The sequence below is a fragment of the Juglans microcarpa x Juglans regia genome, chromosome 8S (genome assembly GCF_004785595.1).
Source record: "Juglans microcarpa x Juglans regia isolate MS1-56 chromosome 8S, Jm3101_v1.0, whole genome shotgun sequence".
Lineage (NCBI taxonomy): Eukaryota > Viridiplantae > Streptophyta > Magnoliopsida > Fagales > Juglandaceae > Juglans > Juglans microcarpa x Juglans regia.
In genome coordinates, this window is record NC_054609.1 from 11,824,696 (window position 1) to 11,840,579 (window position 15,884).

The 15,884-nt window shown below is 38.1% G+C and overlaps 1 protein-coding gene across 2 annotated transcripts in view; it reads left to right on the forward strand.

The window, feature by feature from the left end:
- The first annotated feature begins 1,231 nt into the window (after window positions 1-1,231).
- LOC121244615 (dehydrogenase/reductase SDR family member FEY-like) overlaps window positions 1,232-15,884 on the forward strand; it is a 34,600-nt gene continuing 19,947 nt past the window's right edge. Inside the window, exons 1-5 of one of the 2 annotated variants that reach the window (XM_041142765.1) lie at window positions 1,233-1,589; window positions 1,682-1,802; window positions 1,930-2,047; window positions 5,023-5,159; window positions 6,119-6,220. In XM_041142765.1, coding sequence (XP_040998699.1) covers window positions 1,333-1,589; window positions 1,682-1,802; window positions 1,930-2,047; window positions 5,023-5,159; window positions 6,119-6,220 — 735 coding nt within the window. In that variant the 5' untranslated portion in view covers window positions 1,233-1,332. Of the gene's footprint in view, window positions 1,590-1,681; window positions 1,803-1,929; window positions 2,048-5,022; window positions 5,160-6,118; window positions 6,221-15,884 lie in introns of both variants that reach the window. The other variant, XM_041142766.1, reaches the window with a different exon arrangement.

Below are 15,884 nucleotides of genomic sequence, written 5' to 3' on the forward strand. Positions count from 1 at the left end.
AGACACGAAAAACGAAAGAGATGAAGGAGCGTTAAACGGAGTGAGTCACTGGAGATGAAGAGAGATAGACGAAGTGTGTGGAGATGGAGTGTGAAGATAGCCGTGTGAGAGGGGAATTCCCTACCAAGAGTGGGTCGTGCGATTCCTGGAGAGGGGGGCTGGAGAGACGACATGAGGAAGAGCTTGGTCTTGCGTGTGGTGATTCTGTATAGTGAAGTCTAATTAGTCTATTGTCTTTTTTTCCTACATGTCACCGTCTCAATAGAGGATTATTCTTATACATTTAATAACCCGACCGTCCTGCAACATTTCTCTTTAATAAAACACGTTAACTCAAATTATTTCACAAATCATTATACTATTATTTACAAATTATATATCTCATTTGATTTCTCAAACATCCTTTAATATCATTACTCTAAATAAATTTAGATAATATATTTATATTAATTAATTTGAACAAGCATAATAGAAAGGGGGTAGCACTTCAGCTATCAAATATACCGAAAATTCCTCCCGATACTTGCATTCCTTTTTCTTTTTATATACATTTTTTTAATCTCTTTAAATATTTTTTAAAAAATGTATAATATCATTAAAAAAAATACTTTTATTTATCATTAAATAAATAAAAAATCTGTCGGCACCATTGTCTGGCCCGGACCCATTTTCCTAAGAAAAAAATGTCCTGTCACCGCATTGCTTGTGATTCTGTGAACCGTTTCGGTGTCAGTATCTCTATTTTAAATAATTTTTTATAATATTTTTATTTTGATTAATTGAAACAGTACATAAAAAATGCACGTTTCCGTGAAGTCGTCCACCCATGTTTTTTGTTTTTTTTGCCATAAGTCGTCACATGTTAGAATCATTATAAATAATTTTATATAATATTTTAAGAATAATGCTATATTTATAAATAAATTATATAAAATTAATTTTATTTATTAAACTTATTTTATAATAAAAATAAATTTATAATTTAACTAATTAAATCAGTCAATTTATAAAATTATTTTTATATAATTATTTTATGATTAGATTATCTTTCATATTTTAATATTGTTTAATAAATTAATCAGTTAATAAAATTATTTTTATAGAATTTTTTTTGGGTCAGAGTACTTTTCATATTTTAATACTGATTAATTTGTTTTCTACATTATTCTGTCTGGTATGCGAACAAATGAAAATATTCTCTCCAAACTTAATATTTATACAATTATATAAAACAGTCGAGCTAGATTCCACCGCAGCATTACCAGCAAAAGGAGTGCCGATCTTTATTTGTTCGCTCTTCACAGAGAGGGTGAGAGGGTTTGAGAATCTGAGATGGCGTCGTCTGCATCAGGGGAAGTGAAGGAGGAGGAAGAGAAGAAGCTGAAGCAGAAGCAGAAACAGAGGAGGACGAAGAAAGAGAGGCTGGGATGGATAGAATGGGTGAGAGGGTGGTTCAATGTTATATACGAAATGCTGTTCCAGAGAATTATCGCCAGCCACTTGCAGAACCCTTTGCCTTTACCTCCCCTCAGCGATCTCACCTGCATTGTCACCGGTTCCACAAGCGGTATCGGCCGCGAAATCGCCAGGTTCTTGGCTCCCTCACCGTGTCTGGATGAAGCTCATCTCCAAAGCAAAGAAATATTTGTTTGTTTTTACTCTTTTTTCTCGTTTGGAATAGGCAACTGGCGGAGGCAGGGGCGCACGTTGTGATGGCTGTGAGGAACCCCAAAGCGGCTAACGAATTGATCCAGAAGTGGCAGAACGAATGGTCCGGAATGGGCCTTCCTCTCAATATCGAGGTTATTGGCCCTCATAAACCTCTATTTTAGCATACTGTAAATTTTGTTAATCAAAATGGTATATCATAATAATATGCTTTTGTGGTGTACATACTCACCTCTATTGATTGTGATAATTGTATTTAAGGTGATGGAGCTTGATCTTCTCTCTTTGGATTCCGTTGCGAGATTTTCCGAAGCATGGAATGCACGTTTGGGACCTTTGCACGTTCTTATTAACAATGCGGGGATATTTTCCATCGGAGGTTAGTCTTTAAGATGTCCCTGCATTATTTGTTTTCTCGTCATGGTCTTGAATGACATATTAGCCACCCTGGGAATTTTAGACCACTAGTGTAACTTCTGGTTCATAACCGCATTATTTATCAATCTGTATGTATGTGCTATGTTTTTTTTGTTTGGGAAAGATGTTCATTGATCTGTAGTGGTTATACATGTGTGTGTGTGTGTGTGTGTGTGTGTGTGTGTGTGAGAGAGAGAGAGAGAGAGAGAGAGAGAGAGAGAGAGAGGGGGGGGGGGTAGGGAGGTTCAAACAATTCAACCTGATCTGAGGTCGCTGAACAATGCCAAATTAGGCTTGATATCGTTTTGCTACTCTATGCCCGTGCTCAAGTTAAGCTTAAAAGCTCCCCCTCCAGCTAAAGGAACTGAGTCAAATTGCATTGTTCTTAGTGGGCAATTAAATCAGTCAGCTTAATTCTCCAGTATCTCTCTCAAATATGTCGTGATCTATTCCAAAATAATGTCCTTTAAATCTGGAGCAACATCTATTACATTGAGACGTGGTAACTAAGGTAGATTGCTCCTGTAAGGAAGAATGAAGCAGAGCACCTCGACGACTCCCCTCATCTTGAAGCAAACACCTATCAAAGAGATGGAAGGGGCTTGTTTCTTGAGGTCTGAACTTTAACCAAATTACATTCCAAATTAAATCTGGCAAGGAAACCATAAATGAGTCTCTCTTCCAGTATTTTCGAGAGTTTAATTGTGTTCACTGCATACTCAGTTTGTGGAATTTTCAGTAGAGATTTGATTCCTGCACAAAGCACGAAGCCTGTAAAAAGAAGTTGCTCCTGACCACCCAACTTAGGTTGTCCCATGAATTTGACGTTTCAGTTCATAGATTTGTGTTGCATTCCCTGGTCGTATAAGTTTGAGAGGTTGCATCCCAAATATCTTTTTCCAGTGTTGAGAAACATTCCATTGTCTAATCTCTGGTTGCTTTGAGAAACAAAGTCCATTGACTAATACAAAAAACCTTTTCATATGTGGGAGCATCTAATTTTGGTTCTTGAGTCTTAATATACTAGTTGTGTTTGAGCTCTTGGCCAGTTGGACAAATCTAGGCGGTATTCCACAAATCACAGCTGTGTAGAAGATGGTTCCTATTTGTATTCTGTGGTGTTTATGGTAGGAACGTAATGACCGGACATTTGAAGACAAGGAGTGTTCATTAGAGGAGCTTTGATTACTTTTTGCTAGAATTTATTTCTATGGGCCAAAGCTGTTGATTTCAATGGCCTTGATCTTCTGATTTTCTTGTTTCCATTTCTACTTCCTAAATACATGGTACCTCTTGTATACCCTTTTGTGTACTTGGGCTCTGCCTATTATTATTAATACAATCAATTTTTACTTATAAAAAAAAATATACTTGTTGTGTTTTGCAGAGTTAAATTTTCATTCTGGGAGGCCATGTGACTCTCTGCCCTTATTCTGAGGCATGACTCCTCTTTGGCTTTTAAATCAGACATCCAAACAAATAGCTCTAATACACAATAGCACTTAATAAATATCATGTTCTAAAACTAGTCAATGCAAATCATACAACATAAACAAGACAAGTAGAGCAGTCATCTTACCTAATAATTAGTGCAAACATTAGGTCTAATGATGGGTTATTTTTTAAACTGAAAATATTACTCATTCAGATTTTTTGTCATTTCCCCTTGCACTGAATGACATGTCATTTTCCCTTGCAGCAAATAACTTGTTTTCCCTTGCATTGAATGGCATGTTGGTTCTTTCATGTTAGAGGATTATAATTCCTACATGTCACATGATATATCATTTACTCGTACAAAAGGACCGTTTCTTTCTCCTATTTTCTCCACTGTCCAAGCACTAGAACTACCATCACTACCACCAAGAACTACAACTTTTTCTTTTTAATGATTTTTTTATAAGTAAAATAGTTTTTTTATTAATATGAGAAATAGGCATAAACCAAGTATATAGAACGTATACAAGGGAATGCACCTAGTTAGGAGCCAGAGATCCAAGAAACATCCTATAAGATGCCAGTTACTCCAATCAAGCACACCTCTTGTGCATATTTTCTTTTTCAGATTTAACTTAAAAAAAGAAACAAGAAGAAAACTTGGAAGGATGATCTTCTATTTATCTCAAACAACATTGGTGGGTAAGCACACGAGATTTGATCAAAACCCTAGGCTACACTTCTGTCAGCGGCAGAATTTGTCTGGTTGACATTAGCAACTGCAGAAGACAACATTTGTTTTTTGAGGATTTGATTTCTCTGATTTCAATTTGAAGAATATAGAATATAGAAGAAAAAAGAAAGAGAGGAGAAATTACCTTTGTTTATTTGTCTTGATCATTAATCAAACTTATCTCATTGATTAAAAAAATATATATATTTTCTACTCCAAGCCCTAAAAATGATCATTGTGACCACTAGATCCTCCTTTTGGAAGAGTTAAAAAGGTAATTTATCCTCCATGTGGACACACTATTCATGTATATTTGAAAGTTTATGTATAGAGTATATTTGAAAGTTTATGTATAGATGTATGCTATATTGTTTCTTGAATCAGTCAAATTATGTCTTTCTCATTTGCTTCCTCAACAACAGCAGGTTTAAGCTCTATGCATTCCTAGAACTTCTTTTTAATCCTTGCACTTATCATTCTTATTTGACAATTTCCACTGTTGTTGAAGTAGCTTTACCTTTTTCCCCAGACGGACATGATTGGGATTTCATGTCTTGTATCCTTCTTTCATATGGTACTCTTTCCAATTTAAATTTTATAGCTGTTTTCAACAATTTGGGTGCTTTCCTATCTTGTTGTCTGTAAAGAATTTGAAGATAGACTATTGATGTTTAATATAATAGTTGTTATGGTTTTGTCAATTTTTTTTTATATAAGTTGTTATGGTTTTGTCTATTAAATTATATGAATGGATTTGTTGTATCCAGAGCCACAAAAATTCTCAAAAGATGGGTATGAAGAACACATCCAAGTGAATCACCTTGCTCCAGCATTGCTTTCAGTATTGCTGCTGCCATCTCTTATCAGAGGTTCTCCGAGTCGAATCGTTAATGTTAATTCCATTGTAAGTTCCGCCATGATCATTCATACCTGTGATCTTCATTGTCATTGGCTGCTATGACAACTATTTTTTGCAAAGCATAGAGTTTTCCAGCACTGTTGGCTGGTGTATGGAATAGATTCATAGAAAGTATCCTTAGAAAGGGATGAGAAAAGGAAAAGAAAAACGAATCTATATTTTTGTCTAAAGTACATTCAATAATTTATGATTTAATTTTATTGCTTCTCTCCTACAAGTTTGGTTTTTTCTTATTGTACTACTCGTTATTATGGTTAGCAAGCTGTTAGAAAGGGGGATTACCGACTATCCTTTCTTGCACTTATTTCTCTGCTTCGGAAAAGAAATATGTGTTAACTAGATGTGTGTTTTATGCTTTCTTGTTTTGTTTTTCTTTTTAATTGCTGTGAAAGTTGATAAAGATGTGTAGGCAACAAAACTAGGCATGCATGGGAATTAAATGCTAGAATTCTCCAAAAAACTGAATAATTAAGGAGTATTGCTACATGTACTTACAATTTTACTTACAAGACTCATTTTATTAGTTTTTTTTTTAAATTCAAATTTCATAATTTTCAGCATATCAATAACTGACATGTGGAGAAATAAGTTTTTTGTAATTTTTTCTTAAGTACATTTAGCATTTTCCATTAAGGAGTTACAACTACTGAATTTCATTGCACAAGGCACTCTGCCATGATGTTCAATAATATTTGCAAACTTGCTATTGTTTCCCATTTGTCAGTAAAGACATAGCAAGTGAATTTCAAATATGGCTATTTTTGCTAGATTTCCAAATTAAACACAAATGCATGTCTATGTTTCAGTTATAAGATGCTTAAATGATTATTTCCAAGTATTAAAGTAATAAAGTAACACTTAATACATTGAACAACATGTGAAGCATTTGTTTTTGACTGGTCTTCACTTTTAAGCTTGAGTGGCCTGCCTTTTTTCCCCTTCAGATGCATTATGTTGGCTTTGTTGACGTAGAAGATATGAATTGTGTTTCTGGAAAAAGGAAATATACGAGCTTAGTGGGATACACGAGCAGCAAGCTAGCAGAGGTACACTTTGAATTCAATATTGAATCCTTCAAATATTTGTGGGCCTAGAAAATCTCTTGCATTCAATTATGGTTGTTTTCACACTTCATATTCGAAAGATAATTTTAAGAATCTTGTGCTATGTTTTGGGTTGTTTTAATTTATATCCCTTGCGTGTTTTATTATATTGGGTGTACTAAGCATGCTTGAACTCATACTATTGGGCACTGTGTTTTTTTCTATACCTCCCTTCTCCTATAGAAATACTATTTCTGTAATGATCCAAAGAAAGTGTTAACCACGTATGCACTTTAACTCTAAAAAGACTAGTCAATGTTATAATTTGAGTGCCTTGGAATTATTATAAAAAGATAAGATCTTTTCCATCCTAGACAATGTGAGATCTCATTCACCACCACGTACACCTTCTATACCCAAAATCCTAACATCTTCATCAGGCCATTCTATTGTAGGTGGCATGGCTCAAGTTCTACACTTTTGCTAGTGATCAACTCCAAGTACTAGACTAGTCAATGTTTTTTTATTGATAGGTCTAGACTAATCAATATTATAATTGGAGTTCCTTGGAATTATTATTAAGGGTAAAAACTTCTCCCTCCAAGGAAATGTGGGATCCTATTCACCTTATATGGAATCCAGGTTATTACCATTAAATCATATGGTAACCACAATTTTGTAGGATGCTGTTGAAACATATCTTGAGAAGTCTTTCCCATGTAGGACAGACTTAAGGAATCTGTCTATTTGTACTTTTGGGGTTTGTAGAATGTTTGGAAGTTGATTTGGTGTCAACTTTTTTTTTATTGGCTCCGGGTGTCCAAGAACAAAGTCCCAACTAATCTCGGGGGTGTACAGGCCCTCAACAAGGAGTTTCCCTCAAGTGCACCTCAGGTAATTCAAGATAAAGTTCTCACAATCCGATGCCCCTAAAAATTATTTGCATCCAAGATGTTTTGAACCTTAGACCTAGAGGAAGCATACTGTAACGCCCCAATGAAATATCCAAACCACATGGCCTATACTCCTAAAGGACTAGTCAATGATCAAATTGGAGCCCCATTGGAACCTTATAAAGACCAAGAACTTCTCATTCCTAAGCAATGTGGGGTCTCATACACCACCTACTCTTATCCTTATCAAATGGGGTATCCCACATACCACCAAAACCAAGGCCTTTACCACTTGAGCCACCCCTAGGGCTTTTGGTGTCAACTTTAAAGGCAAAAGATCTATTCTTGAAGAAATCGGGGGCAGTATTTTCTAAGTAGTAACGGTTTTAAGGTGTGTTTTTATTTGTTATTTGATACTGATTGGCTTCAGAAAGTATATGCTGTTTTTGGGTTTTTATAAATGTTTGAGAAGAGCTACAATTTAGGGTTGAACGACGAGAAAGGTGTAACTTATAGGCTGTTTGGGGGCTGTAAAAAGTAAAATGAACAGTGCCCAGTGCTCCAAGAAGAAGAGGAAGAGAGCTAGAGGAAACATGCACATACGAAACATACTTAGAAAATTACTTATAAAAATAACTACCGGGGGAGATTTATAAAACTTCAGATCTACCCTTGTGTATGTAGAATTATTGACAAATCTCAAACTAATATCTCAATGTAAGAACTTTTTTAACATTAGGCGCTTATGCTATCCACTTTGAGACTACATTGGTTTTGTTTAACTGGACATTGCAGGCCAGGTTTAGCACACTGAAAGCTAGAAGCCAACAAAATTGAAAATCATATTCAGGATAGCAACTTTGACATTTCTTCCATGGCAGTAATAGCAAAATTTCCAAAATCATTAGAAATCAAGTGGGTTCCACTAAAACATACAACGCGACATGCTTTACATTGAAAGCCCCAAATGGAAAAAATAATGACATTTCATTCAGAATATGATATTACTACTGGTGAGTAATGAATACATACCTAAAGTGTGTGGACTGACTTAACCTCTTGAGACTTACATTGTATCGCTCACGCTTCTTCACCAATTGCCATTTCAACTATCCTTTTTCCTTCTCTAATATTCTGAATCAAATTCATGTCCTATTCTAGATAAACGGTAGTATTAATAGGAATAGGCAAAGCCCAAGTACACAAGGAAGAATACAAGAGATAAACCTATCTAATTTGCTATAAAGAAACAAGAAAATCATGTACATTTAGGCCATTAAAATCTACAGCAATAGCCCAAAGAAATAAGGTGTGGAAAAATAAAGCTCTTAAGTTCCTCTATTGTCCGCTCCTTGTCTTCAAATGTCTGCTCGTTATGCTCTCGCCATAAACTCCACATGATGCAAATAGGAACCATTTTCCACACAATTTTGATTTGTGGCACACCACCCGGCATTACCTAACTAGCCAATAACTCTACCACTATAGCAGGCATCACCCAGTTTAACCCTATCCGACTGAACACTTCGCTCTATAAGTCTCTAGCTGTCTCACAATGTAACAAAAGATGATCCACTGTCTCGCCAGCTTTCTTGCACATGCAACACCATTCTGGAATAATTATCTGGCGCTTCCGCAGATTATCAGTAGTCAGAATCTTACCCAAAGCCGTTGTCCAAGTGAAAAAAGTGCTTTGGGAGGCGCCTTATTCTTCCACAATCTTTTCCAAGAGAAATGAGAGTTTGGTAGCAAAGTAACTGACTTATAGAAGGACGAAATGTGAAGGTTCCTCTACCTGCAGGCGTCCACCATAGCTTATCTTCACGCAAGCCATACAACTTCAAAGAATACACTCGGCTAAAAAAAGCCTCAAAACTATTTATTTCCCAATTTTGAGTTGCTCTACTAAAAGTGACATTCCAATGGACTTGGTCCCCTGAACGAGTCATGCTGCCACCGAGGCTTCTTGATCACATGCCACTCGGAAAACGGATGGGAAAGCGTCTGCTGGAGCCTCCTCCCCACACCAAATGTCCCCCCAACATTTTAATCGGGAACCTTCCCCCACCATAAATTTAGTATGACGAATAAACACCCCCCACCCACATCTTATGTGCTTCCAAACCCCCACCCTACAAGACCCATTCCCCTCTCTAGTACACCAACCCCCCTCCCCCCCCCCCCCCCCTCCCCCCCCCCCCCCCCCCCCCAAAAAAAAAAATAATCTACCATATTTGCAATCGACCACTAATTTCCATAGGGCTTTTGGTTCCAAATTGTGTCTTTCAGCCATTTCTCAAATAGTGCCCAATTAAAGGTTCTCAAATTCTTAATCCCCAACCCACCTGAAGGGATTGGTCTGCACACCTTATCTCAACTGATTAGGTGAAATTTGAATTCATCTCCCATCCCACTCCATAAGAAGTTATGATAAAGTTTTTCGATCTGCACCACCACGTTAGCTGGAATTGGAAATAAAGACAGAAAATAGGTAGGTAAGTTGGAGAGAGTACTCTTGATAAGAGTCACCCGGCCTCCTTTCGACAAGTACAATCTCTTCCATCCTGCCAATCTTCGTTCTATTTTCTCAATAATTGTATCCCAAATAGATAAAGCTTGTGAAGCAACCCTAGCGGTAGTCCCAAATAAGTCATAGGGAGAGAAGCGACCTTACACCCAAGTGTGCTAGCCAATTGCTGAGTAGTACTGACAGTCCCAACGGGCACTAACTCTGATTTATCGAAGTTCACTCAAGCTTGACACTGCGTCAAAGCATAGGAGAAGCGCCTTCAAAGCCCTAAGATGGTCTTGCTTTGCTTCACAGAAAATTAGTGTCATCTGCAAATAGTAGGTGGGAAACTGAGATAAGGCTCCTCTGCGGATCACCTACTGAGAAACCAGCCATCAAATCATGACTAACCACAGCCGACAACATCCTACTCAGGGCCTCCATGACGATAACAAAAAGTAAGGGGGATAGGGGGTCTCCCTGTCTTAGGCCTCGAGAGCTGTTGAAAAAACCCTCTGGATTGCCATTGATCAAAACTGAGAATCTTGCCGTTGAGATGCACCATCTGATCCACATACACCATTAGGGGTTTAATTCGGTCGGTCCGGACCGAACCGTCAAAACTGAGAATCTTGCCGTTGAGATGCACCATCTGATCCACATACACCATTAGGGGTTTAATTCGGTCGGTCCGGACTGGACCGGACCGAAAAAATGCATGGTCCGGTCCGGTCCAATAAATAGAGAAATTTCGGTCTCGGTCCTGTCCCGGGGTGGAGATTTCTCAGACTGGACCGGACTGACCGAATTAAAAAATATATATATTATATATATTATTTATATAATAATCGTACAATTAACAATATAAAATTTTAAATATGTTATTAACATTTGTTAATATTCTATGATTTAACTAATATATAATATCAATTAGTTAATTATATAGTAATTATATAAATTAATAATATAATTTTCATCTAATTTATTATCATTGACCATATAAAATATTTTTTTTATTGAGTTTGTTACATAATCCACATTAATAAATCACTTAATTTAATTTAGTATTTTTAATAAATTTGTTTTATTAATTGATTTAAAAAAAAATTAGGCCGGACCGATTGGACCAGACCGGACGGGTCCGAGGTCCGGTCCGGCAATGGACCGAAAATATTTGGTCCATTGCCGGACCGGACCGACCGGATTACACCCCTATACACCATTTCTCCCCAAAACCACATCTCTTTAGTAAATACGAGAGAAAATCCCAGTTCACATGATCATATGCTTTTTCCATATCCAGCTTACAAATAATCCTTGGAGTGCCAGACTTATGTCTACTATCCAGACACTCATTTGGCTATTGAGATTAGTGAACTTATGGCCACCCCTAACCTGTTTGCAAGCACTTTGGAAATGATTTTGTAAACCCCGTTTATGAGGATAATGAGATTTAGCCTAAAATCTTTCATTTCCAATGCTCCGGGTTTCTTCCGAATCAAGGTGATAAATGTAGTATTCAAGCTTTTCTTGAATTTCCCAGCCAAGAATAGCTCCTGGAACACATTCAAAATATCCTCTTTCACCACCTCCCAACAAGTTTGAAAATCGAGAAGCCGTCTGGGCCTGGTGCTTTATCCTTCCCCATCTTACAAACCACATCAAATACCTCTTCTTCCTCAAATGATCTTTCTAACCAAGACGCTATATGAGGCTCAAGAGAGTCAAAACCAAGTCCATCTAATTTCGGCCTCCAACTCTCTCCTTCTGTAAAAAGATGTTCATAAAAATTCACCACATGTTCTCGAATCTCAGGAGCCTCCGTGCAATCTCTACCATTGATTTTCAGCAACTCAATAGTATTATTTCTCTTATGAGAGTTTGCCACTTTATGGAAGAATTTTGTACTTCGATCCCCTTCTTTCAACCAAAGTGCTTTTGACTTTTGTTGCCAAGAAATCTCCTCTAACGATAGAACCCTTTCCAACTCTGAGTCTAGCTCTACCTTACGTGAGACTTCTTTTGTAGTGAGAGCTCTAGCTTCAATGATCCCCTCAATGTTTTGTAATTCCTCCATTAGAGATTTCTTTTGATCCCCTATGTTTCCAAAAGTTTGGAAATTCCAAAGCTTTAAATCTTCCTTTAATGCTTTCAATTTGCCTACAAGTATATAAAAGGGGTTACCATAGAACTAATAAGAATACCACCAAAGCCTTACCCTGTCCACAAAGTCTTCGCTTTTAAGCCACATGTTTTTGAACTTGAAATAACGATGACCTCCTTTAATACCGCCTCCATCCAACAATATGGGAAAGTGATCCGAACATAGACGCAACAATCTCTTTTGACATACCTCTAGATAATGACTTTTCCAATCCGATGATATTAAGAATAGAACAACCAAGACCACGTCTGACTATTAGACCAGGTGAAAGGGCCACCTTCTAATGGAAGATCCACTAGATTCAGGTCGAATATATAATCCGAAAATTCCACCATGGCCGGATTTAACCGACTATTTCCAGATCTTTCAGTAGGGAACCTTACTGCATTAAAATCACCACCTATGCACCAAAGGAGGTCCTAACAGCTATAGATACCAGCAAGTTCTTCCCACAACCGCTTTCTAATGTTGTCAACATTTGATCCGTAGACGCCTACAAAGGCCCACAAGAAATTATCCTCCACCATTTTAAAAGAACATGTCACTGTAAATTCCCCTACAAACTCCTCCATTTTCTCTACAACCATTTTATTCCACATCACCAAAATACCACCCGATACCCCATCTGGAGTCCAGAAGACCCAATCTGCGCACGGGCAACCCAACACACTTCTCACTAGTTTTTTAGATTCCAGTTTCAGCTTGGTTTCTTGTAAACAAACGATGTCCACCTTCCATTCCCATAGCAAATTTTTTATGCGCAAGCGCTTATTAACCTCGTTCAACCCCCAAACGTTCCAAGACACAATTTTAGGCTTCATAAAGAAACAATAGTCCTCTTCCTTTTGGATCTATCACGGCTTGAGCTACCATCATTCAAAGACCACTTAAGTCTATTAAGCTCCCTCTATTTCTTGGATTTAGATTTCTTGGACTAAGAATGACTCGCCTCTATGGCCGTGAGGAGGGCCATAAACTATTCTTCGTATCCCACACACTCCATACCCACAACATGTTGGATATCTTTCACCTTTTGAAACAGCCAATCAGTTAACTCAAATTCATTCTGTAACAAGCATTTCAGTGGAAAAGGCTCCCTTGCATCTGCCTCTTCCTCCCCGCCAATGCCCATCGGGATCACAGTTAAATCCTCATTACCCATCATAATGCCCACCGGGATCACAGCTAAGTCTTCATTAACCTCCATAAACCCCTGGGGTAACCCCACAACTTTGTCTTCCAAGAAATCCTCACTCCTCATGTCCCCATCCTCCAGTAAAGCCTTAAGATGCTCTTCATAGTCTATCGGCATTTCCTGTAGCTCGGGAGCTTGGAAAGCACTGAAAGGAGATGAGAAGTCCTTTGTCACCTCTATGCACGACAGTTGGATTTGATCTACCACCATTGGCGACGTTACCTAGGTGGAGAAAGTGCCGACAACCACCGTCAGAGTTGTCTATACAGGTCCCACTAATTCGAGAGGAGATGCTCCGTCATGATGGCTCTGTGAAGGATCACTAAGCACTGTAAATCGCCCCATCGGCATCGTGACTGCCGCCGATGACGTGACGGCCTGTGGCGAGGCTGCCTGAGACCTCATTGGCAACGATGGCCTGGGCACACTAGCCAAAGGGCCAGCTGCAGCCTGCTTCTTCATTCTTCAGACAAGGCCACTGTCTAGTGGGTTGCTTAGCCTCGTGGGCTAGAGCCAATCACATGGGCCCAAGGCCCTGCCCTTTCCTTTAGAGGACGTGAAGCCCGTCACACGAGAGCCCTGCTTGCTCCAGAAAAAAGAGTTTCGTTTCCTGCCCCAAGACGCACTATTTCAAGCACAACACTTTATAATTCAGTTCCTTCAACTGATTTTCGATACCGGACAAAACCTTAGCAACCATTTCCATTTTCGGGCCAACACCTCCCCGGACGTCTCCTTCCCCATGCTGGCCACTTTCCGAAGATGGAGCGCCTCCAGACTTGGGTAGACCTGCTAACTCTGTCCTCTTCACAACTCGAGGCCCCTCTTGCCGACCTAGAAGTGCCTCCCTATACGACGACGGAGCCGCACCAAACGACGGCTTCGTAGGCAATATCGACAAAGTAGAGACGCCATCCCTGACAGTTTCCTTCAACACCACCACTAGATTCCTCCGTCCCACACCATATCTCCCTTCCGGAATGAAGATGAAGCTCCGTTGCCCCCCTCCTCCATACTCCATCAGAGCCATGTATGTCCCTCTTGAGTTGGAACAACATTGCGCAGTGTACCCCTGTCCCCATCCCCATGGGCAGAGTAGAAACCTTTAGCCGCTGCCTTCAAACAACCTTCCAAAGCTCTACAAATCCATCTAGCTATCTCCAACCCCACCCTCATGTTCTTTACAAGTTTCCACCCTTTCTCACACAAGAAAACATATCTCCTGTCCCTTCTCACTTCAAAAAGCTTAGACTCAATCACCACACATTTCATGGACGGCATTTTCCAGTGAATAAACACCATCAAACACCCATTACCAACAACAGCAACGTAGAGGAGAAACAAGCGTACAGAGAGAAAAGTTGGAGAGAGAAACAGATTAAATAGAATAACATCCAAATTAAATATGAGAATAGAATGAAGTATAGTGGTTGCACAAACGATAAAGTATGTTGGTTTCCAGAAATGTCTTAAAAAAATAAGAACCGAGATTGGTTAATCAGTGTGTCATTTGAACAAGGCTTCAGATGCGATTAGGTAATTTTAATGTGGTTGACAGCTACTTGACACGACATTCAAACCTACCTACAAATGTCCTTCAAACGATATATTCCGTTGGCCTAGTGGCATCTTCCCTTGTCCTTAGGGACCATTGGGCTTTCAGTTGGGGGGTTCCAAATCCCCTCTCAACGAGGCTCCAATGCTCCCCTCAAAATTGCCTAGCCAAAAAAAAGTGTTTTGCGTGATGTTTCTCAGATTGAGGATTTTAATCAACATTCAAACTATATATCAAACGTGAAAGCCATTATTCAAATGACAACGAGCAGTTTGTAAATTTGTCATTTTAAAGCAAAAACAAACTGATCATTGTCTAACTTGCAACAATTTAACTATCATAGTTACTTGCATTTTTTAACTTCAGAGCAGTTGTAGTTTTTAGTTTATACTTACAACCTAAGGTGCAGCTTCGACACCTTGTGGTCAAAAAACAGGTTTGTTCCTCTTCCTGGATATGTGAGAATTCTTGGGAATTTTTTGGGATGTGTTTTCTATTGGGTTTTGTAAAAATAGATAGATAGAATGGAAAGTTTTTTCAATAAAATTTTTGGGATGTGTTTTGCATTGTTTTTGTGAAACTAGGTATGTAGAATGAAAATTTATTTATTTTTCAAAATGGGTTTTTTATTGGTTTTCTAAAAATTGGTTTTTGTGTTTTTGTCACAAAAACCAATTTAAATGATCAGATTAAAAGAAGTTTGAGAGATGATTTTTTTTGGAGTTCAATAAATGTTTGGATTGGAAGAGGAAAATATTGCTAAAATTTTTTGAAAAACTTGTGAAACTAAAGATACCCCGAGTCACATGCCATACTAAATGATTGAGATTGATTTTTAGCTGCATGATGGCATCTTTATGGGTGCATGCCAAACTTCAATTTTCATGCGACATGACTCATTAGATTTATGTTCTATTTTACAATTGCTGTGTCATCTGAATCTACCAAAACAACTTATGGAATACTAGTGGCGATGAAAGAGAAAACCCATCCTTAGTTGTAAAGGCTGGCCCATCTCCCTTCCAAACTATGACCAAGGAAAGATCTATCAAGATACTGTAATATCAATATATTATGTTCATTTAGCTGCTACTACAATTTATAATGCTACTAGTAGAAGTAATAATAATAACAATCCGACATTCAGTTTTTCTTTGTATTTTTAATTTTTTATCAAACTAATTAGAAATTTGCATGGACTAACACTTTAGCTTGCCATGGGTAAAATGTTGTGATGTCTTTTTTTGCCTTTGAACTAAAATGGTAAATTTAAAAGACATAGGAGTAGTCCCTTTTGGAAACAGGCCCTTTCTGCATTGTTGATAATATGGAGAGAAAAATAATTTCACTT